General features: G+C 41.6%; 1 protein-coding gene across 7 annotated transcripts in view; it reads right to left on the bottom strand.

Moving 5' to 3' along the window:
* The window catches only part of ppp6r3 (protein phosphatase 6, regulatory subunit 3), a 106,830-nt gene that overhangs the window by 54,711 nt on the left and 26,831 nt on the right, over positions 1–25,288 (bottom strand). For 3 of the 7 annotated variants that reach the window (XM_078415348.1, XM_078415347.1, XM_078415352.1), the window contains exons 9-15: positions 22,233–22,385; positions 19,558–19,716; positions 17,021–17,085; positions 8,307–8,422; positions 6,241–6,326; positions 5,240–5,326; positions 4,412–4,509 (exon numbers count right to left, since the gene is read on the bottom strand). In XM_078415348.1, the coding sequence (XP_078271474.1) occupies positions 4,412–4,509; positions 5,240–5,326; positions 6,241–6,326; positions 8,307–8,422; positions 17,021–17,085; positions 19,558–19,716; positions 22,233–22,385 (764 nt within the window). The remainder of the gene's footprint in view (positions 1–4,411; positions 4,510–5,239; positions 5,327–6,240; positions 6,327–8,306; positions 8,423–17,020; positions 17,086–19,557; positions 19,717–22,232; positions 22,386–25,288) is intronic. The other 4 variants (XM_078415353.1, XM_078415351.1, XM_078415354.1 and 1 more) reach the window with 2 other exon arrangements.

Raw genomic sequence — 25,288 nt, forward strand, 5'->3', positions numbered from 1 at the left:
TAGCCTTGTGGCAAAATACCAAAACAGGTTTTAAACAAGCATTCGATCTAAGAAATGACAACTGGTTATCTTTCGTTATGTTATTTGCTTACTTATGATGACTCATAGTTAAATTTGTAAAAATGTTTTAGTTTTTAAGCAAATGAAGTTGGTAAAATTCAATTTTCTGCAGAGACAGAAAAAATACCGTAGAACAAATCCACGTAAATATGGAAATTACCTCAATTGAGCTAATTGTTTGACTTGGGATGTGTTTAATCTCTGCATGAGCAGAAGACGCAAGATGTACCCTTTCATTCACAGGATGCACTGTATGACTGTGGGAAGAGAAAATTATACTTTAAAGCCCCAAATCATAGAAAGGATCAACAGTATATGGTTGAACAAGTTCACCAGTTAACATATTATCCAGCAGTGGAAATGACTTTTCACAAGGATTTAAAGTCTCAGCCACTGAATACATTTGTTTACATCCAGTGAAAGTATACCTTTCCAATCCGTGTACAATTTCCTCAAAATGTATCGTTACATTTTTCAGAAGATATCAAACTCAGAATGCTCTTCACTCTTAAAAAGAACTGCCACCAAGCACCACCAACACAAGTAAAAGTGTCTCCAAACTTCATCCACTGCTATTTGCAAGTGTCTTCTGTACAGAATCTATGACAGACCATAGAGAAGATCGAAGTTCAATGCAGAAATGATCTGAGAATTCAGAAACTTCGGCATGTCCAAGAAACAGCAAACAACCTGACACTATAACACATATACTCAAGTATATGTTAGAGTTGCCAGAGTTTGAGAAAATGGTGCAGGTGTACTGAAATGTCATTCTCAGATTCCAAGTCTGGGAAATTCAATTAAAATTCAGCAAGATTAAAGAGTCCATGGCATGAAAAATTACAAATTGATCTGTGCAGCAAAGTCTACCATGAGTAAAGACAAAGTGTAGACCAGACCATATCGTGAATACATCAAAAGACAAGCCCAAACACAATTTCTCAAGACTGGGCCAAAAGTGACTCTACGCAGAAGAATTCAGCCATTTATTGTACAAAAAAATGTTTCATAAAGGAGATAGCACCATTGTCCAGGAATTATAAATTAATTCTACTTTCTGGTCATCTGAAACCTATGACTTATGCTGGTACTTTAACCAATGAGCACCAGAAAATGTTGCTTATTGCAATTGACATGCAAGCTTTAATGCAGCCAGGTTTTGGAGAGCACATATCATTTCATGGTCAACTTGATAACTACGATTATTGATGTAAAATTCTCAAGGAATCATGAGGTTTTTAATTCCCTTTATAAAAAAGATTCACTTTGCAAATCATTTCTGGAGGAAATTTATAGTCATTACGGCTGACCATCAGACCTTGTCTTCTTCAAGTGAGGTATCAAAAGGGACAATTTTCTGTGCAAAGATAATTCATGGAAAACAAAATATATATTTTTCACTAAATGCGAAACAGCTTCTCTTCAACTGCAGATATCATTGAAATAAAAAACAGATTTATGCAAACAATGGGCAACATCACATATGTATTGATCTTTCCACTGTCATCAATTCTCATCACAATTGTGCATCTATTCATTCAATCTGGCTCATTCAGAGAACTTCAGTATTACAAGAAGGAATCTAATCACTAATGGGTACTTTTGCACAGCTGATCTAACACCTTCAACAGTTGCCAGAATTATTTTGGTGTGATCATTGCATAGTGTGGAGAGATAATGAGTAAGAATTTGGCACAAATTATAACCAGTGGAAATATGACAGAACAGAAAGAGTGTAGTTAGTTGTAGTCCAAAAACTAAGATGCTGCAAAGGATAGACTGAGCTTCAGCTGTGCTATCTCTTCACAATGCATGGGGAAAAAAGAGAAATGCATTTGTATATCTAATATACGATGGATAGCATTAAATCCAAACCTAATGTAAAATAATTTACACAAATTTTAAAATAAAGTAAAAGGGATGAACTGAATTTATAATCTGTAAATCTGCTAGTTGTACACAGACAGAAAATAGGGATAGTTCCATGTGATGACTAAAGATCAAGGCTCAATGATAAAATCAGTACAAAAATCAAAATTTTCACTTTTTCCACTATTCTGCCTTAAACAAGTAATTTGTGGACAGATCATCAGATGACATGGCCCATTTATACTTATTTTGTATGGATGATGATTAGGATGGGTTTGTGCACAAAATGTCAGTGGTTCGAACAATAGGAAGATGGCAATTAAGTATATCACCATATACTTATCTTTACAGTGTTCGTTAAAAGACAACAAAGAGATATTTTGGGAGTGTAGGAACCGAAAGAATCAGAATTATAATAGTTTAATACTAGGAACTAGTTTTAAACTGCAATTGCCATTTGATTTACCTAAAAGCTGCTTTCTCGTGAGAACATCTTAACAAAGTATAGAAATAAATCACACAAAACAAACTAAAATTTCAGAATGCTCTCCTTCCTGGCCACCATCCAGGGATCCCAGCAGTCCTTCCAGGTGAGACAGAGGTTCATGTGCACTCCTCCCTCACATTCATCCAGGGACTCCAGCACTACCACCAGGTGAAACAGAGGTTCACGTGCACTTCCTCTAATCTCATCTACTGCATCCGGTCTTGGTACTCCTGATGTATCGGCAAAACAAGCGTAGACTAGATGACCGTTTTGACAAACACGTGCTCGATCTGCCAAGGCCTACCAGTTCTCCATATTGCTATTCATTTTAACTCTCCTTCTCATTCACATATTGACCTTTCTGTCCCGGGCCTCTTCCATTACTAGAGTGATGCCATTCGTAAACTGGAGAAACAGCACCTCATATTCCACTTGTGTAGCTTACAACCCAATGGTATGAACATTGAATTGTCCAATTTTGGATAACCTTTAACAAACCCCTCCGCCCCGTGCCCCACCTGGACACACCTATTTCTCCCCTCCCCCTCCACCTTCATTCCTCTGGCTTTACAATTTGCAACTCCTCAGTCCTTTTGTCTCACACCTATTTTTTTCATCTTTGGTCTTTGTCCAAACATCTGCCTATCAAAAACCCCTCTCACCTGTGTCCACCTATTATCTGCACATCCACCCCACCTCCCCTACAATCAGTCTGAAGAAGGGAACGTATATCAGATCATTTTTCCCAATATTAGGCGAGCTACATCATTCTGAAGTTAAAAAGATGAAAAGGAACTTTTTTTTCTCAATAGTCTGTGAATGAAAATGATTCCAACCCCACAATGCCAAAGTTTAAAAAAGAGTCCTATGGCTGGATGACCAGATGTAAATGCATTCAGCATACCTTAGTTTAGGTAGTTAGAAAGCAAAGTCTGGACAATCACACACAAAAATTCAAGATTTAGTGAATCAATCTAATTATTGATCAGAATTATTTAATTAATAACAAAACAACAGTGAAGTCCAACATATAAACTCATTTATGCAGCTCATAAGAACTCCTCTAGTTGCATTCATTTTGGTCAAAGATGGTTTTACTTTCAGCTTTAGATATTCCATTTTTTTTAAACCCGAGACCCTTTAACTAATCAATCAGACCGTACAAATCAAATATTTATTTCACAAAATGCTGGAGTAACTCAGCAGGTCATGCAGCATCTCAGGAGAGAGGGAATGTGTGACGTTTCGGGTCGAGACCCTTCTTCAGTCTGAAGAAGGGTCTCGACCCGAAACGTCACCCATTCCTTTTCTCCTGAGATGCTGCCTGACCTGCTGAGTTACTCCAGCATTTTGTGAAATAAATATCTTCGATTTGTACCAGGATCTGCAGTTATTTTCTTACATTACAAATCCAATAGATTTTTTTGCTTTTGTTGAAATAATGAAGGGAATGAGAGAAAGAGTTCAAATGTTTTCTTCTTCAGGTCGGGAAAATAAAGCAGATTAGATTTTAATTTTGTAAAAAAAGTTGTACATTGAGCAGCTCAGATTTTTTTTGTGGACAGGCTCATTTCTACATTACCAATGCAGCCTAATCACTGGTTTGGATACTCGTATCTAGTTGGCACCTCCAAAATGTTGGACATCCCTGTAATGTGTTGCCGTTACTTTTACTAAACTGAAATAATTAGCAGAGATTCAAAATTAAAAGTTTCACACACAAGATTAAAATAAATCAATTCTACAATACATGCTATGTAGAAGTAAATTCAGATTCGAAAGGAAATTGCACCCAAAATGCCAAAGCAGTTTAAAGAAATCAGTATTCCAATAGAGGAGCATTTTAATGGCAATAAAAGCGGAAAGTAGGCAAGCAGGCTCCAATCTCCCGTTAATTTTTTTATTTTATTAAAATTCATGCTACCAGAAAAGATTTATAGCTCGTCACCCAAATCAAGCTTATATATACACCAGTGTCAAGCAAGGCATACTTACTTCACCATGTCTTCCTGATCAGCAAACTCTTCATCGTTGAAGCCGAACTGGTCAATAAAATTGGACGTCATTTGTTGCATCTGATAATCAGAAAAGGCCTGGCAAACCCAGGACCAATGACAGGGATATAATCTTGATACTCAACCATATAGAAATTTACTTTATTGGGGACCCAAATACTCCAGCAAAATTCTTGCAAACAGCCAACAATCCATTATTCATCTCTCAACCCACTTGCCCTACTGATCAAGATCCTGTTGTAATTTTTGATATCCATCTTCATTATCTACAACTTTAGGGTCAAGTATATTTCATCAATTTCAGCTTTTTGTAATTTGTTATGAAAGGATTTAATGGATAGGATGGACCTCTTTGGAGAAATAGTGGCAATCTTTCCAATGATCTATTTTGGTAGGCTACATTGTTGTAAATTGTCTTTAAATTGCACTTCCAGAGTCTTCGATTTATGCCAAGCTTAAATAAGAAAATGTGATGAATTCTCACTGTTGAGGGTTTACATACATACCGAAAAAAAACCTAAAAAGCTGTGTATATTTAAATCAATCTTGCATCAGCATCACTCTGATGCGGCTGTGACCTTTGCATAATTCTACTATAAAGAATCGATTAAATTACATTTCACATTAATAATAGCAGAAACTGAAATGTGAATTGAGCAATTATCTATTCAGCTAAACAAAATATATTTACTATTAGTATATAGGGCAGAATGAACAGCTGAGGTCAATTTATATATAATTTATATAATCTACATTTCTGCAAACCATTAGTATTTTACAAGTAAAATAAAATTATGCAATGACTTACTTGCTGTAACCCTGAGTCTGGAGCAAAACCCTGTTCTTTAAAATCAACTTCATCATCACTGGATGAATGTATATTGTGTGTGCTAACCTGGAATAAAATGTAAACAATTAAGTTATTCCACTACATACCATAGGCTATCTGGTTCCACCCTAATAGACAATAGGTAATAGGTGCAGGAGTAGGCCATTCAGCCCTTTGAGCCAGCACCACCATTCAATGTGATCATGGCTAATCAAAGTAGATTTCCGATTAGTATAATCACATAATGACCATACTATGCCAAATAGTTTTAACATATTTTGCAATTCCAAACTTCTTTCAAATTCAGTACTTGCATGTATATAATACATAACTCTTTTTTTGTTTAATAGCAAGTCTCCATTCCTCAGAAAATATTTTAATAAACTGAAATGCTTGAACATAAATAATTTTACCTCAATTCACATACATCTCAAAAATATAATCTCACCTCACTGAAGAATGTGAAGTTTTGCCTAAAATACAAAAGTTAGAACCCTGATCTAAGAAATGCTTAATAGTCAATTTACTTTGCAAAATAGTTTGAAGACAACTTCAAATTTTAAAACAATGCCAAAACCTTAATCCAGTTACCAATTTAAAGTAATGGGAATATTCGACACAAAAACTTTACAAATAATTAATTTGCTCATGTTGCTCCATTTATATGAACTAATTTAGTTATCCCAATTTTATGGCACATTCAGCCACAATTAATGCAACCATTCTTGAACAATTATCCACGTTACAATAGCACTGATAAAATAAATGAAGAAACTGAAGTGACCATTTTCAACCCTATATAAACTCTGCACTTTCACCACCAACTCTATCCCTCCATCTGTCTCATTGTAAATCATGCTGTTTGCAGCCTTAGAGTATTACTAAATGGGAATTAAGCTTTCAAGCTTCATATTTCCATTACCTACTTCAACGTGTGTAACAAAAGCTTTCAATATTTGCAATTATTTTCCAAAACCTACCAAATCCACAGTATTCTTCTTATTGGTTTCTGTCAATGAACCCGTGGTAAACGTTTCCCATCTTTCCCTGTAATCCTCATCAAGATCTGAAAACAAATTCAAGACACAATATTAAAATTATTAGAATTAGCTAAAATGTAATCCCTCTCCACCCAGGTTTTGCCATTTCTAAACATACATTTAAAAAATAGTTGACATATAGCAAAAAGCAAAAGCTAACTCCTTGCACAGATCTGCAGACATTACGATTCGGAAGAAGAGTCTTGGCCCGAAACGTCACCTATTCATGTTCTCCAAGGATTCTGCCTGACCCGCTGAGTTACTCCAGTCCCTTTTTTTTTTAAACGGTTCGTTTGTTTGATCTTACAGAAAATCTCTTGGAAATTAGGTCAGAAAATTCAATCCTCCTGGATTGGATATTTTTTGCTTATTCTGCCATAAATATTTTGACCTCTCTGGGCATTTGGGGATCCGGGGACAGACTGATACTTCTGGGTTAAGACTGCATATAAATTAACAAGCGACAATCTTATCTAATAATATTCCCTGCGAAGAATGTGGGGAAAAAATTAGCCGCATTTTTACAATACAGATGCTCCCCGACTAACAATGCTTCGACATAATATTTCGACTTTACAATGGTGCAAACGCTGGGCAACGGCAGCGACCCGCAGCTCGCTTCTGGCCATGTGATCAGGTGTATTAAATGCATTTTGACTTCTAATATTTTCGGATCGCGATGGGTTTATCGGAACGTAACCCCATTGTAAGTTGAGGAACACCTGTATTAGGTTTGTCTATTTCTTGTTTGCTTGCCCAAGTTTTACTTATAGCATTTTCTTCTACACTTACTTATTTATGCAAACACATTGTGCTCTGACAAGCAGCGTGCAGGGAGTGTCCTGGCAAGCAGCACGTCGGGAGTGTCCCGGCAAGCAGCGGCCAAGCTCACCAGCAGGCCCATTTCACTCGTCGAGGACGGAGGACCTGCCAGGTAGGCCTGGCTCACCCACCACGGCGACAAACTCGGCCATGAGTCACCAGCAATGACGGGACAAGCGCCGCCGAGAGCAAGGAGGGACCTGTGCGCAACCGTCGAGAGCGTAGGAAGACTGCCGAGAGCAGGGTAGACTATCAAGAGCAGTGTGCACCTACACTACCGATTGCAATGAGGGCCATCGAGAGCTATCCAGCGGTGTACCACTAAGATGGAAGGGGGACCCGGTGGAGCCCGCTGAAAATGAAGGGGGGACCTGACGGGGGTTTGCTGAGATTGAAGGCAGGCCTTGGTAGGGAGGCCACTGAGGGCTGACCCGGTGGGAAGTCGCCGAGATCAAAGGGGAGACCCGGCGAGGGACCGCCTGCGGCCACATTTTGCAGCAGGCCTGGTTTGCAGCTGCAAGCAGAACATAAAACTGTTCGATGAACTCTGTAACTTTGTCGGAGCCAGAAACCTGGCGACTCTTGTGCACTGCCTAGGTGAGGTCTGCTGTATGATTTTACCCAGTTATACGCAAAACAAAGCATTTTGCTGTACCTAGGTATATTTGACAATAATATATAGTGTAGCTGGGACATGTTGGCCATTGTGGGCAAGTTGGGCCGAAGGGCCTTGTTCCACACTGCATGACTCTAAATATCATTGAATTTAATTTTAAAAAACAGTAATTCAACCAAGTAATGAAGCTACATCGTGTTGCAAAGAAGTATAATTTGGACCTTCATTTTCTTCCAGCGGCCTTAATCAGGTTTATTAAGAGCCGAGTCAATGCAGCAGAGACCAATGATTAAAGCTCTCAGTTCATAAATCAGATCCAGTCTGTGGTGCAGCTATTGACAAGTAAAAAGCAGAAAGGCCAGAACCTTATCCTTCACATGTATATGCACATGGAAACTAATTTTCATCTTCCTTGCCACCTTTTCCAAATGTACATTCAAGGAATTTAAACTGCTGAGTAAATGTTTTCTAAGCTGTCAACTGCCAGTGTAAACTTTGAATAATAGTATAGAATGAATGACAGCCGTGCTGAAATATATGTTCTCAGAAAAAAACACATGGATAATACCTTTAAGCAGCTGATTTATTAATGCACTGTTTGGCCCCTTCTCAGCATTATGCACAACAGCATTGGCTATCCGTGTTAAGTGACCCATGTACCCTTTTCGTCTTCCACCTTCTGATCTGAAAGACAATATAATAGAGTACGATACAACTGAAGGTTATCATCCCAGAAAAACAAAAATGGTCCTCTAGCTCATTGCTGCTCTTTAAACCATTGCATTATTCTTGTTTCTACCACCAGATCTAAAAGTTAATTTCAAGCTTTTGTTTGAAGAACTTCCTGACGTCAATATTTCTCCATCTTTGATCCCATTACTACAAGATTTTAATCAGGTTTCTGTATTTACTTTCTGTATTATAAGCCTATTGTCTTTAAAAAACTATTTTTAAGTGTGAATGTTTTTTGTGTGTATCAAACCCAAATTATATTCCATGTAAAGACTTGCTGCAAGATCCAATTGCATACTCAAATACAAAATTCACATGTCAATGTACTTGTTGGAGGGGAATTTATCTCATGAAAATCTTGACAACTTCATATTAAATCCATGATGCAACTATTCCTTCAAATTTACAGTCTAAAAGCTTCAAAGAAAGTAGAGTAATATTGTGTCTTATAGGAAGTAAATATATTTTCAATATTTAGCACACCGATGATAGACACAAAAAGCTGGAGTAACTGGCGGCATCTCTAGAGAGAAGGAATGGGTGACATTTCGGGTCGAGACCCTTCTTCAGACTGGTTAGGGATAAGGGAAACGAGAGATATAGACAGTGATGTGGAGAGATAAAGAACAATGAATGAAAGCTATGCAAAAAAAGTAACGATGATAAAGGAAACAGACCATTATAGCTGTTTGAAGGGTGAAACTGAGAAGCTAGTGCGACTTGCGTGGGGGAGGGATAGAGAGAAGGAATGCCGGGACTACCTGAGAGAAATTAATATTCATATGACTGGGCTGAAAGCTGCACGAGCGAAATATGAGATGCTGTTCCTCCAATTTGCATTTAGCCTTAATCTGACAATGGAGGAGACCTAGGACAGAAAGGTGTGTGTGGTAATAGGAAGGAGAATTAAAGTGTTAGTAACTGGGAGATCAGACAGGTTCAGGCGGACTGAGGGAAGGTGTTCAGCGAAACGATCGCCCAGTCTATGTTTGGTCTTGCTGATGTATTAAGAGTCGACATCTTGAACAACGGATGTAGCAGATGAGGATGGAGGAGGTGTAAGTGAACCTCTGGCTAACCGGAAAGGACTGTCGTGGTCCCAGTACAGAGTCGAGGGAGAAGGTATAGGGACAGGTATTGCATCTTTTGCGGCTACAGGGGAAGGTACCGGGGGCGGGGGTGGTTTGGGTGGGAAAGGATGAGTTAACCCGAGTTCCAGATGCAACGGTCTCTGCGGAAGGCGGAAAGGGGTGGAGATGGGAAAATGTGGTGGGATCCCGTTGGAGGTGGCGGAGATTTTGGAGGATTATGTGTTGTATGCGACGGCTGATGGGGTGGAAGGTAAGGACAAGGGGGACTGTCTCTGTTGCGACTAGGGGGAGGGGGAGCAAGGGCGGAGCTGCGGGATACCGAGGAGAAACAAGTGAGGGCCTCATCTATGATGGGAGAGAGGAACCCCCGTTGCCTAAAGAATGAGGACATCTCGGATGTTCTAGTATGGAACACCTCATCTTGGCGCAGATGCGGCGTAGACGGAGGAACTGGGAGTAGGGGATAGAATCTTTGCAGGAAGCAGGGTTGGAAGATGTGTAGTCGAGATAGTTATGGGAGTCAGTGGGTTTGTAATTGACGTTAGTCAATAGTCTATTTCTCGTGATGGAGTCTGTGAGATCAAGAAAGGGGAGGGAGGTGTCAGAGATGTTCCAAGTAAATTTGAGTGCAGGAAGAAAATTGGTGGTGAAGTTAATGAAGTCCATGAGTTCTGCATGGGTGCAGGAGTTCTGCATGGGTGCAGGAGGTTGCACCGATGCAGTCATCAATGTAATGGAGATAGAGTTCGGGGATTGGGCCAGCGTATGCCTGGAAGAGGGATTGTTCAACGTACCCTTAAAAGAGGCAGGCATAGCTGGGGCCCATGTGGGTGCCCATAGTTACGCCTTGGACTTGGTGCACGTGGGAGGGATCAAAGGAGAAGTTGTTGAGGATGAGGATCTGTTCGCTAGGCGGAGTAGAGTGTTAGTAGAGGGAAATTGGATGGTTCTGCAGTCGAGGAAGAAACAGAGGGCTTTAAGGCCTTCCTGGTGGGGGATGGAGGTGTAGAGTGACTGAATTTTCATAGTAAAGATGAGGGAGTGGGGGCTCGGAAAGCGGAAGTCATTAAAGAGACAAAGACATGCGAGGTATCTTGGACATAGGTCGGGAGAGATTGGACCAGGGGGGATAGGATGGAGTCGAGGTACGTGGAAATCATTTCCGTGGGACAGGAACAGGCAGAAGCAATGGGTCTGCCAGGGCAGTTGTGTTTGTGGATTTTGGGGAGAAGGTAAAAACGGGCTGTGAGCGGCTGGGAAAGGATAAAGTTGGAGGCTGTGGAAGGCAGACAGCCAGAAGTGATGAAATCAGTAATGGTGTTTGAGATTTAGGCCTGTTGCTCATCTGTGAGATCATGGTCCAAGGATAAGTAGGAGGAGGTCAACCACACCGATGTTGACTGTTTTATAAAATCTGGAAATCACATGGCACAGTATAGTCTGGATTCAAACAACAAGGAAATATGCAGAGAATCCTACACATTTCACAGTGTTTATGTTCAGTAATAAGCCATATATATAAAAAGATATTTAAAAATGTACTTAAATATTAATATCCTATAAATTCAGATCTACTTAGATAATATTTAATCATTGAACCATTGAACACTTATTAATAGTTCTGCTTCAATTTACCTAATTTACTATGAGCTTTTTTCAATTCTGATACCCAATAATCCTGATTAATATTCACAAATGTACTTTGAACTGCTCGAATCTGTACCAGATCAAAATAACGTAAAACAGAAGAGGCAAGTAAACAATTCAAAGCCAAGCAATCAGAATCCAAAAGTACTACTGCTTTAAATCTGGAATACCTATCCCTGAAACTCGCATTAACATAGCACATACCCAACAACTTGAAAACAGATTTTCAGTCACAGTGTAGGACAAATCTTTTGACCACCACATATCAAATATACTAGCCCTGACAGCAAAATTAAATTATTTACTGAAGTGGCATCTAATAAAGAACAGGTACCCTAATAAAGAACAGGTACCATTAATCAATCCAGGCTCAGTAAAAGACAGCTTATAAAGTAACAATGTACCATTTTTTTTCGAGGATCGAAAACATGGTTATCAAGTTGTATTCAGTGGACAATACAGATGTTATTTCAAAGCAAGAAGCATACCAAGGAAATCCTGCAGTTATTAAAGTTATGGTTGCGTTATCAGCTGCCTATTTCATACTACTTTTAATATTTGACATATTTCTGTTTATTATCTGGAATTATTATGATGAGTGTCTCCCTCTCACTCAAACTTGTTGCTACATACCAGAATTTTAGACCAAGTTTATACTTAGGCATTCAAACAAATTCTATTTACAAAAGTTGGAAAGTCACGTATTTACCAAGAGTGATAAGCTCTTTGCACAGTTATTATTTTATCAGGATGCATTTTATCAGGATGCATCATAGCTTGGTTTGGGAACAGCTCCATCCAGAACCATAATAAATTGCAGCAAATTGTGGACGCAGCCCAGGCCATCACAGAAACCAACCTTCCTTTTATTGATTCCATTTATACCTCACGCTGCCTCGGCAAGGCCAGCAGCATAATCAAGGACAAGTCGCACCCGGGCCACTCCCTCTTCACCCCTCTCCCATCAGCCTACCACAACTAGAGAGCAGTGCTGATCTACTATCTACCTCTGATGTCTCTTGACAGGACTTTGCGGGCTTTACCTTGCACTAAACATTATTTCCTTACCATACATTGTAAATGGATTGATTGTAAGCATGTATTGTCTTTCTGCTGACTGGAAAGCATGCAACAAGAAGCTTTTTGCTGTACCTCGGTGACCATGGGACAATAAACTAAATTTTAATTAGATAGGCATGCTTTCTTAATGTGCTTTAAGAGGCCACTCCCTCTTCTCCTATCTCCCATCGGGCAAAAGGTATAGAAGTGTGAAAATGCACACCTCCAGATCCAGGGACAATTTCTTCCCAGCTGTTTGGAGGCAACTAAATCATCCCACCACAACCAGAGAGCAGTTCTGAACTACTATCTACCGCATTGGTGACCTTTGGACTATCTTTAATCAGACCTTGCTGGCTTTACCTTGCACTAAACGTTATTCCCTTATCATGTATCTGTATACTGTGAATGGTTAGTTTGTAATCATGTATTGTCTTTCCGCTGACTGGAAAACTAAACTAAACTACTATAAAAATATACAATACCCGAGTAATTGTCTTTTCTTGCCTGTCAGGTATAATATGCAACAGCCTAAAGGCACATATTACCAGGTTTAAGAACAGCTTCTTCTCTGATGGTTAATTTTAGTTTAGTTTAGAAATACAGCGCGAAAACCAGCCCACTGAGTCCACACCGACCAGCGATCCCCGCACACCAACACTGTCCCACACACACTAGGGACAATTTACATTTATACCAAGCCATTTAATCTACAAACGTGTACGTCTTTGGTGTGTGGGATGAAACCGTAGATATCAGAGATCTTCAGGGTCCACAGGGAAAACGTACAAACTCCGTACAGACCAGCACCCATAGTCAGGATCGAATCCACGTCTCTGGCGCTGCAAGGCAATAGCTCTACAGCTACGCCACCGTGCTGCCCAGTTATAAGACTCTTGAACAATCTTCTCATATGTTAAGGATGATTTCCTGACCTAATCTATCTTGTTGCAGTCCTTATACTTTTTTAATAACTGCACTTTCTCTGTCGCTGTAACACTATATTCTGCACTCGTTTTATTTTCTCTTTTGGACTACCTGATATACTCATGCATGACAAAATGTGTAATCCTCCGAATTTTTCACCGTCTCCAACGGGATCCTAACAATAGTCACATCTTCACCCCTTTCCGTCTTCCGCAGAGACCGTTCCGTTTACAACTCCCTGGTTAACTCAGCCCAGTGGTATGGTGGTATGAATACTGATTTCTCTATAGACAATAGATAGACAATAGACAATAGGTGCAGGAGTAGGCCATTCAGCCCTTCAAGCCAGCACCGCCATTCAATGCGATCATGGCTGATCACTCTAAATCAGTACCCCGTTCCTGCCTTCTCCCCATACCCCCTCACTCCGCTATCCTTAAGAGCTCTATCCAGCTCTCTCTTGAAAGCATCCAACGAACTGGCCTCCACTGCCTTCTGAGGCAGAGAATTCCACACCTTCACCACTCTCTGACTGAAAAAGTTCTTCCTCATCTCCGTTCTAAATGGCCTACCCCTTATTCTTAAACTGTGGCCCCTTGTTCTGGACTCCCCCAACATTGGGAACATGTTTCCTGCCTCTAATGTGTCCAATCCCCTAATTATCTTATATGTTTCAATAAGATCCCCCCCTCATCCTTCTAAATTCCAGTGTATACAAGCCTAATTGCTCCAGCCTTTCAACATACGACAGTCCCGCCATTCCGGGAATTAACCTAGTGAACCTACGCTACACGCCCTCAATAGCAAGAATATCTTTCCTCAAATTTGAAGACCAAAACTGCACACAGTACTCCAGGTGGGTCTCACCAGGGCCCGGTACAACTGTAGAAGGACCTCTTTGCTCCTATACTCAACTCCTCTTGTTATGAAGGCCAACATTCCATTGGCTTTCTTCACTGCCTGCTGTACCTGCATGCTTCCTTTCAGTGACTGATGCACTAGGACACCCAGATCTCATTGAACATCCCCTCTTCCTAACTTGACACCATTCAGATAATAATCTGCCTTTCTATTCTTACTTCCAAAGTGAATAACCTCACACTTATCTACATTAAACTGCATCTGCCATGTATCCGCCCACTCACACAACCTGTCCAAGTCACCCTACAGCCTTATTGCATCTTCCTCACAATTCACACTACCCCCCAGCTTAGTATCATCTGCAAATTTGCTAATGGTACTTTTAATCCCTGATGCACTAGGACACCCACCGGCGATGGAAGGCCCCGAGGAGTTGGCTGCGCCTAACGGCTGCGGCTCTCTGGCAGTCTGTTTGTCTTTTTTCTTTTTTTTTTGTTTGTGTCGGTGTTGGGATGGTTTTTGTTTCTGTTTTTGGCTGTGTATGTGTGGTGGGGGGGGTGGGGTGTGGGTGTGGGGTGTGGGGGTGGGGTGGGGCGGGGGAAACCTTTCTTTTATTAGGTCTCTTCCCCGGGGCGCAGCTCGCCCGCGGGGCCTTCCATCGCCGGTGCGGCTCGGCTGTGGGACTTAACATCGCCAGCGCGGCTTGGCCGCGGGACGTTTCAGTGCCCGGTGCGGCTCGGCCGCTGGACTTAACATCGCCCGGTGCTGCTCGGCCGCGGGACGTTTCAGTGCCCGGTGCGGCTCGGCCGCGGGACGTTTCAGTGCCCGGTGCGGATCGGCCGCGGGACGTTTCAGTGCCCGGTGCGGCTCGGCCGCGGGACGTTTCGGTGCCCGGTGCGGCTCGGCCGCTGGACTTAACATCCCCCGGTGCGGCCGCGGGACGTTTCGGTGCCCAGGGCGGCTCGGCCACGGGGCCTTGCGGGGGCTGTGCGTGTCGTTTGCCTCGGTAGGGGTCGAGCTGCCTGTCCGTGGGTGCGGGGGGAAGAGAGGGGAAGTTTTGTTGCCTCCATCACAGTGAGGAGGTGTTTGGAGTCACTGTGATGGATGTTTGTGTTGGGGTCGGGTGTCCTGTGTTCTTTTCTTTTTTGCTGTGTTTTGTGTGACTGCTGAAATTTCGTTCAGTGTAAAATGCCGAGTGACAATAAAGTGTTGTTATGTTATGTTATGTTATGTTATGTTATGTTATCTAAGTCATTAATGTATATCGTAAATAGCTGGGGTCCCAGCACCGAACCTTGCGGTACCCCACTGGTCACTGCCTGCCATTCCGAAAGGGACCCATTTATCCCCACTCTTTGCTTTCTGTCTGTCAACCAATTTTCTATCCATGTCAGTACCCTACCCCCAATACCATGTGCTCTAATTTTGCCCACTAATCTCCTATGTGGGACCTTGTCGAAGGCTTTCTAACTTCAAGTAACTCCGGTATTCCTTCTCTCTCTATCCCTCCCTCCCCAAAGCTGTACCAGTTTCTCATTTTCACCCAACAAACAGCTAACAATGGCCTATTTCCTTTTTGTTAGCTTTTTGCATATCTTTCATTCATTGTTCTTTATCTCTCAACATCATCGTCTATATCACTCGTTTCCCTTATCCTGAACTAGTCTGAAAGATCTCGACCCGAAACGTCATCTATTCCTTCTCACCAGAGATGCTGCCTGTCCCACTGAGTTACTCCCGCTTTTTGTGTCTATCTTTTGTACTCATGCAAGATATGATTTACCTGTAGAGCAAGCAAAACAAAGTTTTTCCACTATATCTCGATACACATGACAATAATAAGAAATCAATCATGATGCTTAAACCCACTGGAACAGCTATTTACCACATCAAAATTATGGATCACATGTGCTTTATGAACCACTCTCTCAACACCACACGCCAGGATATTATGGTTATTTCTACCTTGGCCGCTGCTTCTGCCATTTCGTCTAAATTTGTGCCATTATTTCTGCAGTCATCTCACGTTTTTCTGTATTAAATTCTATCACTTCCACTTGTTAACTTCTATTTTGTGTTTTCTTGTAGTCTATTGTTGTCCTTCTCATTTATAATTCCAGGCTGTGTGTAAATGTTACCCTACAATCTGTGCTTGTGATGGATATGCATCTTAAAATGTCTGATCCCAAGGTACCATGACTGTATAACGTCATCAAAAATGAGAAATAACTGTTTACCACAATTCTAAGAAGATATCTACTGCATTCATTTAATCAACCACCAACCATCTTAATCATCTGTCTTGCAATACATTCAATGGATAACCTTGATAATAAGAACATTTATGATCAGGATGCTATTCACTGACTACAGCTCAGCCTTCAACCCTTTAATATAAAACAAGCTCATCTCTAAACTTCTGGACTTTGGTCTTGGGACTTCCATTTGGCAACTGGCTTCTGGACTTCTTAACTGGTAGATCTCAGTTGGTTAGAATTGGTCATCATATTTCCTCCACCCTGACCCTCAACACTGGTGCCTCTTAGGGTTCTGGATTTAGCCCCTTGCCTTACTCCGTAAACCCATGACTGCATGGTCAAGTACAACACCAACTTGATCTTCAAGTCTGCCACTGACAATTGTTGTCTGCTGGATCTGTAACCAATTAGTACAAGGGAGGCATCGAGAACTTAATGTCATGTTATCAGAAAAATGACCCCACCCTTAAAGTCAGCAGGACAGAAAAATTGGCTGTTGACTTAAATAAGTGAGAGAGTGACCACATTCCTGTTCTCATTAACAGAGGTGCTCAAGAGATGGTCGACAGTTATATGCATCTATACCACCAGCAACCTAACCTGACCCCTTTACACTGATGCAGTGATCAAGAAAGCCTATCAGCATTTTTACTTTTTTAGGTGTCCGAGAAGATAACAAACTAAAAACAAACCAATATGTCACTTACTGTTCTTTTTCATTATTGTCCCATGCGTCGAGTATTCTCTGAATTAATTGGCACTTCTGCAACAACTGAATAATGAAAATCTAAGTTAATATATATTTTTCGATAAAAACAAAAATAACATTTCTCGTGAATTTATTGATCTTTAGAATAATGGTTCCGTTTTGTCATTTCCAACTCAGCTGCTTTGAGGCAGCAGATACTCTTAATTGATTGGAAGGACTGTTGAAAATAACATACGCATGCAAACAAAACAAAAAAAGTGCTGGAGGAACTCAGCGAATCAGACAGCACTCTGGAGAACATGGATAGGTGATGTTTCAGGTCGGGACCCTTTTTAAGACTGCAAGCTTGGGGTAACGTAAACTTGAAGAGAACAGAGGCAGGCAAAGAGTTATTGGTATACACAGTTGAGGGGGATTTTTTGACGGGCAGATATATGGAACAAGGGACAGAGATGAAAGCAGGAGATGCAAGACAGATGGATTAAAGAGTTGACAATTGTGAAGCCAGAGAAAAGAATGTAGGAGAGGGGGAGGGGGAGTGTTAGAGGTGACCTAACATTGAAGAATTCAATTGTTTGTACTGTTGGCTTGTATGCTATCCAAGGTCAGTATGGTATGGTTATCGAAACGTATAAGATTATTAAGGGGTTGGACACGTTAGAGGCAGGAAACATGTTCCCAATGTTGGGGGAGTCCAGAACAAGGGGCCACAGTTTAAGAATAAGGGGTAGGCCATTTAGAATTGAGATGAGGAAAAACTTTTTCAGTCAGAGTTGTGAATCTGTGGAATTCTCTGCCTCAGAAGGCAGTGGAGGCCAATTCTCTGAATGCATTCAAGAGAGAGCTAGATAGAGCTCTTAAGGATAGCGGAGTCAGGGGGTATGGGGAGAAGGCAGGAACGGAGTACTGATTGAGAATGATCAGCCATGATCACATTGAATGGTGGTGCTGGCTCGAAGGGCCGAATGGCCTCCTCCTGCACCTATTGTCTATTGTCTAAGAGGAGTTAAAATGATTAGCAACCAGGAGATCCAGTAAATTTTGGTAGACCGACCGCAGGTGTTTAGCAAAATAGTTGCGGAGTCTACGCTTGGTCTCGCCGATGTGCAGGAGGCCACATTGGGAACACCAGATGCAGTAGGTGAAGTTAGAGAAGGTGCATGTAAACCTCTGTCTCACCTGGACTGCTGGGGTTACTGTAAGGAGGCGAGGGACAGGTTACATCTCCTGCGGTTTCAGGGGAAATTATTTGGGGAAAGGGTAGGTTGGATGGGATGAATGAACCAAGGAGTTGCGGAGGGAGTGGTCTCTGCAAAAGGCAGAAAAGGGTAGAGATGAGAAGATGTAACTGGTAGTGGGATCACAATGGATGTGACAGAAATGTCGGAGGATGATGTGTTGGATGCAGAGGTTGGCAGGGTGGAATGTGAGGACAGGGGAAGTCTATCCTTGTTCCACCTGGGGGGGGGGGGGTAGGAGGGAGAGCAGAACCACGGGACACAGAGGAAATGCGGGTGAAGGAAAATAGAAGGCCTCATCTTGGGAGCAGATGGGACATTGACATAGGAATTGAGAGTAAAGAATGGAGTCTTTGCAAAAGGCAGGTTAGTAGGAAGCATAGTCCAGATAACTGTGGGAGTCAGTTGTAGACGTCAGTTGATAGTCTGTCCCCTGTGATAGAGACAGACAGTTCAAAGAATGGGAGGAAGGTGTCAGAGATAGGCATATGGTATGCTTGCTTTCATTGGTTGGAACATTAGGTATAATAGTCTGGAAGTCATACTGCAGCTTTATAGGACTTTGGTTCGGTCGAATTTGGAGTATTGTGTAAAGTTGTCGCCCTATTACAGGAAGAATGTGGAAGCTTTGGAAAGCAGGTTAACCAGAATGATGCCTCGATTAGGGGTATTAACCACACAAGTTTGGACAGACTTGGATTGCTTTCTCAGGATATAAAAATCAAATACTAGAGAGCATAGCTTTTAGGTGAGAGAGTCAAAGTTTAAAGGCTATGTGTAAGAAAGGACATGTTGTTTTTTTTCAAAGGGTAGGGAATGCCTGAGCGCCCTACCAGGGATGGTGGTTGAAAGAGATACATTAGTGGCATTTAAGAGACTTTTGGACAGGCATCTGGATAGTGAGGGAATGGAAGGATATGGGTTATGTGCAGTGATGGTCTTGGCATCACGTTCGGCAGACGGTGGGCTGAAGGGCCTGTTCTTGTGATGTACTGTTCTATATTCTATCATTTTGCACAGAAGGAGCAATGAACTAATCAAAATAAAACACAAAAATAATCTTATAAAGAGTCACATCAAGAAATACTCCTAAATTAAAAGAAATATTATAAACACATATTTTTTAAAGATTAGTCACAATATCCAAGCACATTTGTAAAGTAAGTTTTTCTTTACTCAAATCATGATTGAGAAAATGCTATGGTAGCATGACTGAACTTAATTGATCAACGATGAATTTCACCAAATAATTAATCTTTAACAATGCAATATCTAATAATACATGAAAGTCTCTTACATGTTTAATTAATATATTTTCTCTGGCAGTATCAAGATTTTCTTCTATGTTGTTTTCTATGCTGGTGTCAAGAGGTGGAGGACTTCCTAAGATTGTTGCAATGCAAATTTCTACTTGTACATGAAGAAAATTATTCCAAATGTATCTGAAGTACATGTCCTTTTTAAAATAAAAATAATTATTTATATTTATGATTTCAGGAGGTGGCAAAAGTAAAATTATGCTAACATATTAATCATACATTCATGGATGACAATTATTTCCCAAACAAATCATAAAACCACATAATGGAGGTAGCCGCCACATGGACCATCATTATCGTGCCTGATCTTTCTGTTATCTCAGCAATATTTTTTAAACTTCATACCCAAATTCCCGTTTGGAAATCACTGTTTTAAGAGCTTCCCCTATTCTTTAAATCAGTATGTGGCAAATCACAACTAAAACAAGTCTAATCTCTTCCATTTCTGTCAATCATTTTCATCTAATATGGTAATTTTCTACCCTGAGGAGCCAGCGCTGCCGTCGCAGCTGCGGCTTGCCTGCAGTCCGTCTGTCTTTTGTGTTTTTTGTTGTTTTTGTATGAATTGTAGTTTTAATATGGTGTAGGGTTTGTATGTTATGTGTGTGGGGGGTGGGGGTGCGGGGGGAAGGGGAACTGTAAAATTCTCTCTCCCGAACGGAGACGCGACCTTTGTTTCTGTGTCGTGTCTCCGTTCCCACTGCGGCCTACCATCGGCCATGCACCTGGGACCACCTGTGGCTCTGGTTCGCAGAGCCCGCGGCCCGGACTCACCACCTGCGGCGCTGGCTGCCTGCGGATGCTGCGGGAGCGGCTGCGACTCGTCTCCGGAGCGGGCCGCATGGACGTCGGAAGCCCCAAGGCCCCAGGGTGGGGGCCGACATCGGGAGCTCCGGCAGCGGCAGCGTGTTCGCCCGCCCCGAATCGCGGGGCTTGGGTCGGCCCGCCGCGGACCTTTCACCGTCCAGCGCGGCCTGGAAAAGGCCGCGGGATTTTCACCGCCCAGCGGGGGCTTCAATGTCGGGAGCCCCGATCGCCCCGACAACAGCCTGACCGCAGGAGAAGACGGCAGGGGAAGAGAAAAGACATTGTGGCCTTCCATCACAGTGAAGAGGGACTGGAGGAGACTCACTGTGATGGATGTTTCTTTTTGTTTGGTGTTAGTTTGTGATTGTATGTGTTATTGCATTTTTATTGATTATTCTTATTGGTTCAACTGCGGGTAATGTTTCATTTCACTACACATTTATGTGTATGTGACAAATAAACGACTATTGACTAAACTCCCTCCAATTTCAAATACATCTGTACCTTACTCTGGAATAACTGATTATTGTATATGGGTGTTTCTGTAAATACAGCACTCAGAAGTGAACTGAAGGTCTCCAAATTAGGTTATTTTCCTGTTTTTTATCTAATATTCCCATTGTTTCATATCCTGTATTTTTAGTATAGGTCATGGTGTATAGCCAAAATAATTAAATGAAGCAAAAATAAATAAATCTATTTTTACAAAGAAAAATCTCAGTGTTTTCTTGTTTCTTGCCTTTTTGTGACATTTTTCAAGTAGGATTTCATCAAATCCTTAGCCTAATTTATACCAGAATGATTGCAATAATTTTGCGATTAAATAACTCTATATAAGCCAAATTCTGATTATGCTTATGATTTTTATCATTTACCACCCGATTAGATGGTTTTCTGATGTCCCAAGTTTTTGCAGCAGAAAGTGAGTAGCGGTGCTCCTTTGGTCACGTGTGAAATGTGTCACGTGTGAACCTTTTCTATATTTATTGTTTCTTTTTTTATTGTTTATATTTTGTGTTTAAGCTTTCTATTGAAATACTTAATAATGAATAGAACTTAAAATCATGAAATAAAAGTCTAGTTTGCTCACCTATTTTAGCGATATCTCATTCTGGAGTCCCTCCCGTTGTCAATGCTATTTATAGCGCTATAACTGGGGGTTTTCAAACAACGTGTGAACTATGTGCCACGTGGTGGGTTAGGTGCCGACATTTTGTAAGGGAGCTTTGAAATCAGTAAGTGTCCAATTTGTCTTGTATGCTTTATAAATCATTTTTTTCTCTTGTTTTTTTTCCAGATTTTGAAAGTGTTACATTTTGGTCGATTTTGATCACAAATTAGCTCAAAAGGATCATAGGTAAGCCTGTTTTTAATCCTGTGGTATCTATTGTGATTTAATAACTTTCAAATTTAGCCACCCAGGTCACAGGTTGATACCCTTATTTATGGAAACATCCATATGTATCTGTTGTATTGTTGCATTCGTATGCTTGTAAAGCATCGGCATGTAACAATTTCATTATTCATGTCCTGGTGCATATGACAATTAAATACTCTGGGGTCTTTACTCTAAAAGACCGGCAATCCCAGTTTTGCTATTCTCACCACCGGATGTCCCTATGCCTGGTACAATTCTAGCAAATCTCCTCTATAGTCTTCTCAGAATCCAAATAATCTTAATCGCCTCTACACCCTTTTCAAATGTGGTTTTCTAACTTCTCTCTAGTCACAAAATCAGCTCCCAAGAAAGAGAAAACTGATTTACAACATAATTGGCTCCAGTGTTTCAAATAGTTAAAGAATCCATAAATGCAATATAAAAACATCAGACTGGTTAAATCCTCACCAATAAAACATCTATAGTGTTAAGTTCTACAAGTTCTGCATTAATACTGTATGTGTTTGTTTGCAGAAGGCTGGCTACAAGTCTGACCACATTTAGACGGGTATTCCCCACTGGCGTGTTTAATATTCCCCATGTTGTTTTCATTGGACTTTTCTACAAATAAAAGGAATACAAGATTAGGAACAGACAATATAAATTACCAAATTGGTCTTAAAATTTTTTGCAGTAATTAACAAAATCCAGTTTAACAGTTTAAAAATAACGTTACCTTCACATGCATTAGAGATTTTTCACCTCTTCCTGGTACTCTCATTTAATTACTTTCAAAATCAGCTGCATAATTTTACAACGGAGATATACTAGTGCATGATAACTTATTTTTGGAAATGTCTCATGGCGATGTACAGCAAGCAACCACTGACAGCAATGATTGTTCCGGCAATGCTGACTAAGGGACAAGTATTGGCCAGGGAACACAAGAGAATGCATGCTCGAATCTTGAGCAAAAAAAGAACTGGAAGAACTCAGTGGGTTATAGTCAGACAGCGTGGAAACATGCCCTTTAGCTCAACTTGCCCACGCCAACCAACATGCCCTATCTACACAAATCCACCTGCCTGCATTTGGCACATATCCCTCAAAACATATCCTATCCATATACTTATCTAAATGTTTTTTAAAAACATTGTTATAGTACCTGCCTCAACTACCTACTCTGGTAGCCTTTTTCATATTACCACCCTTTGTGTAAAAACACCGCTCCTCAGGTAGCCATTAAATATCCCCCCTTCCCCCCCCTCCCCCACTCACCTTAAACCTACGGCCTCTAGTTCTTGATTCCCCTACACTGGGTATAAGATCCCAGCCCCCCACCCTCCTGTGCTCCAAAGAATAAAGTTTGAGCCTGCTCAACCTCTCCCTACAGCTCAGGGTTAAATCTTCTCTGCACCCTTTCCAGCTTAACATCTTTCCTTTAACAGGGTGACCTAAACTGAACACCATACTCTAAATGTGGCCTCACCAATGTCTTTTTCAACGTAACATGACCTCCCAACTTTTATACTCAATACGCTGATGAACAAGATGAACATCTGACCAGTGTACATTGATATAGATGATAAACAGCAATAGGCCCAGCACCAAACCCTGAGGCACACCACTAGTCTTAGGCCTCCAGTCCAAAAAAACTTCCACCATCACCCTCTGCTTCCTCCCATGAAGCCAATTTTCTATCAATTTGTCTAGCTCTCCTTGGATCCCATGGGATCTAACCTTCCAGAGCAGACTACATGCAAAACATTGTCAAATGCCTTGCTGAAATTCATATATACGTCTACAGCTCTGCCGTCATCAACCTTTTTGGTCACATCTTCAAAAATCTCAATCTTATTCTTGACCAGAGCCCGTATTTCTCTTGTTGTCCAAGCTTCCTTATGCCCACTTGCTCTACCCTTCATTCTAACAGGAACATGGATGTCCTGGACTTAAAGCCATCCCATTTCCTTGCATTCCTTTTGCCACAATCTACTCCAATCAACTTGAGCGGGTTCCCGTCTAATAACTTCAAAGTTGGTGTTGCCGATTTAGAATTTTAACTCATCATCCTGTCCTGTCTCTATCCATGACTATCTTAAACCTAACAGAATAGCGGTCACTGGTCCCAAAAGGCTCATCCAAAAACACTTCATCCACTTGCCCTTCCCAATATTCTAAGACTAGATCAAATATCTCCCGTGTAGGGCCCTTTACATATTGGCTGAGGAAACTTTCCTGAACACATTTAACAAATTCTGCCCGGTCTAAACCTTTTGTACTATGACATTCCCAGTCAATATTGGGAAAGTTGGAACCCCTACTATGATGACCTCATTAGTTCTGCAGCTCTCTGCAATCTCCTGGCATATTTGCTCTTCTAAATCCCATTGACTATTTGTGGGCCTGTCATACACTCCCAACAAGGTGATCACCCCTTTCTTGTTTCTGAGCTTCACCCATATAGCCTCACTGGACAGCATCTGCAGAGGGAAATGGATAGACGTCGTTTTGGGTCAGGACCCTTTTTCATTTCAGGACACTGTGATGAACTACCTTGCTCACCTGCTCTTCTGGTAAATAGTACCATTGGATCTTTTAATGTGCCTAAGAAAGCAGATGAAGGCATGCTTGAGCAACTTCGTGCTAGTTCAACATTATAGTAACAATGACTCCTTTGCCAAATTGGTAAGATTGGCATGTGAAAGCCAAATTAACAATAAATTACAACAATGTGAGTACTTACATAATAGGAAAGTACTACTCTACGACCACATCTTGACCCAGACTCGCTACCATAGCCACATCTGCAAGACTAGTGACGGACATTTACTACAAGCCCACCGACTCGCACAGCTATCTGGACTACACTTCTTCCCACCCGGTCCCCTGCAAAAAGTCTATCCCCTACTCCCAATTCCTCCGTCTACGCCGCATCTGCGCCCGGGATGAGGTGTTTCAGACTAGGGCTTCCGAGATGTCCTCGTTCTTCAGAAAACGGGGCTTCCCCTCCTCCATTATAGATGAGGCTCTCACTAGGGTCTCTTCTACATCCCGCAGCTCCGCTCTTGCTCCCCCTCCCCCCACTCGCAACAAGGACAGGATCCCCCTCGTTCTCACCTTCCACCCCACCAGCCAGCGGATCCAACATATCATCCACCAACATTTCCGTCACCTACAACGGGACCCCACCACTGGCCATATCTTCCCATCCCCTCCCCTCTCTGCGTTCCGCAGAGACCGTTCCCTCCGTAACCCCCTGGTCCACTCGTCCCTTCCTACCCAAACCACCCCAACCCCGGGCACTTTCCCTTGCAACCGCACGAGATGCAACACCTGTCCCTTTACCTCCCCCCTCAACTCCATCAAAGGACCCAAACAGTCTTTCCAGGTGAGACAGAGGTTCACCTGCACCTCCTCCAACCTCATCTATTGCATCCGCTGCTCTAGATGTCAACTTATTTATATCGGCGAAACCAAGCGCAGGCTCGGCGATCGCTTCGCTGAACACCTGCGCTCGGTCC

Source organism: Rhinoraja longicauda, chromosome 18, assembly GCF_053455715.1.
Source record: "Rhinoraja longicauda isolate Sanriku21f chromosome 18, sRhiLon1.1, whole genome shotgun sequence".
Classification (NCBI taxonomy): Eukaryota; Metazoa; Chordata; class Chondrichthyes; order Rajiformes; family Arhynchobatidae; genus Rhinoraja; species Rhinoraja longicauda.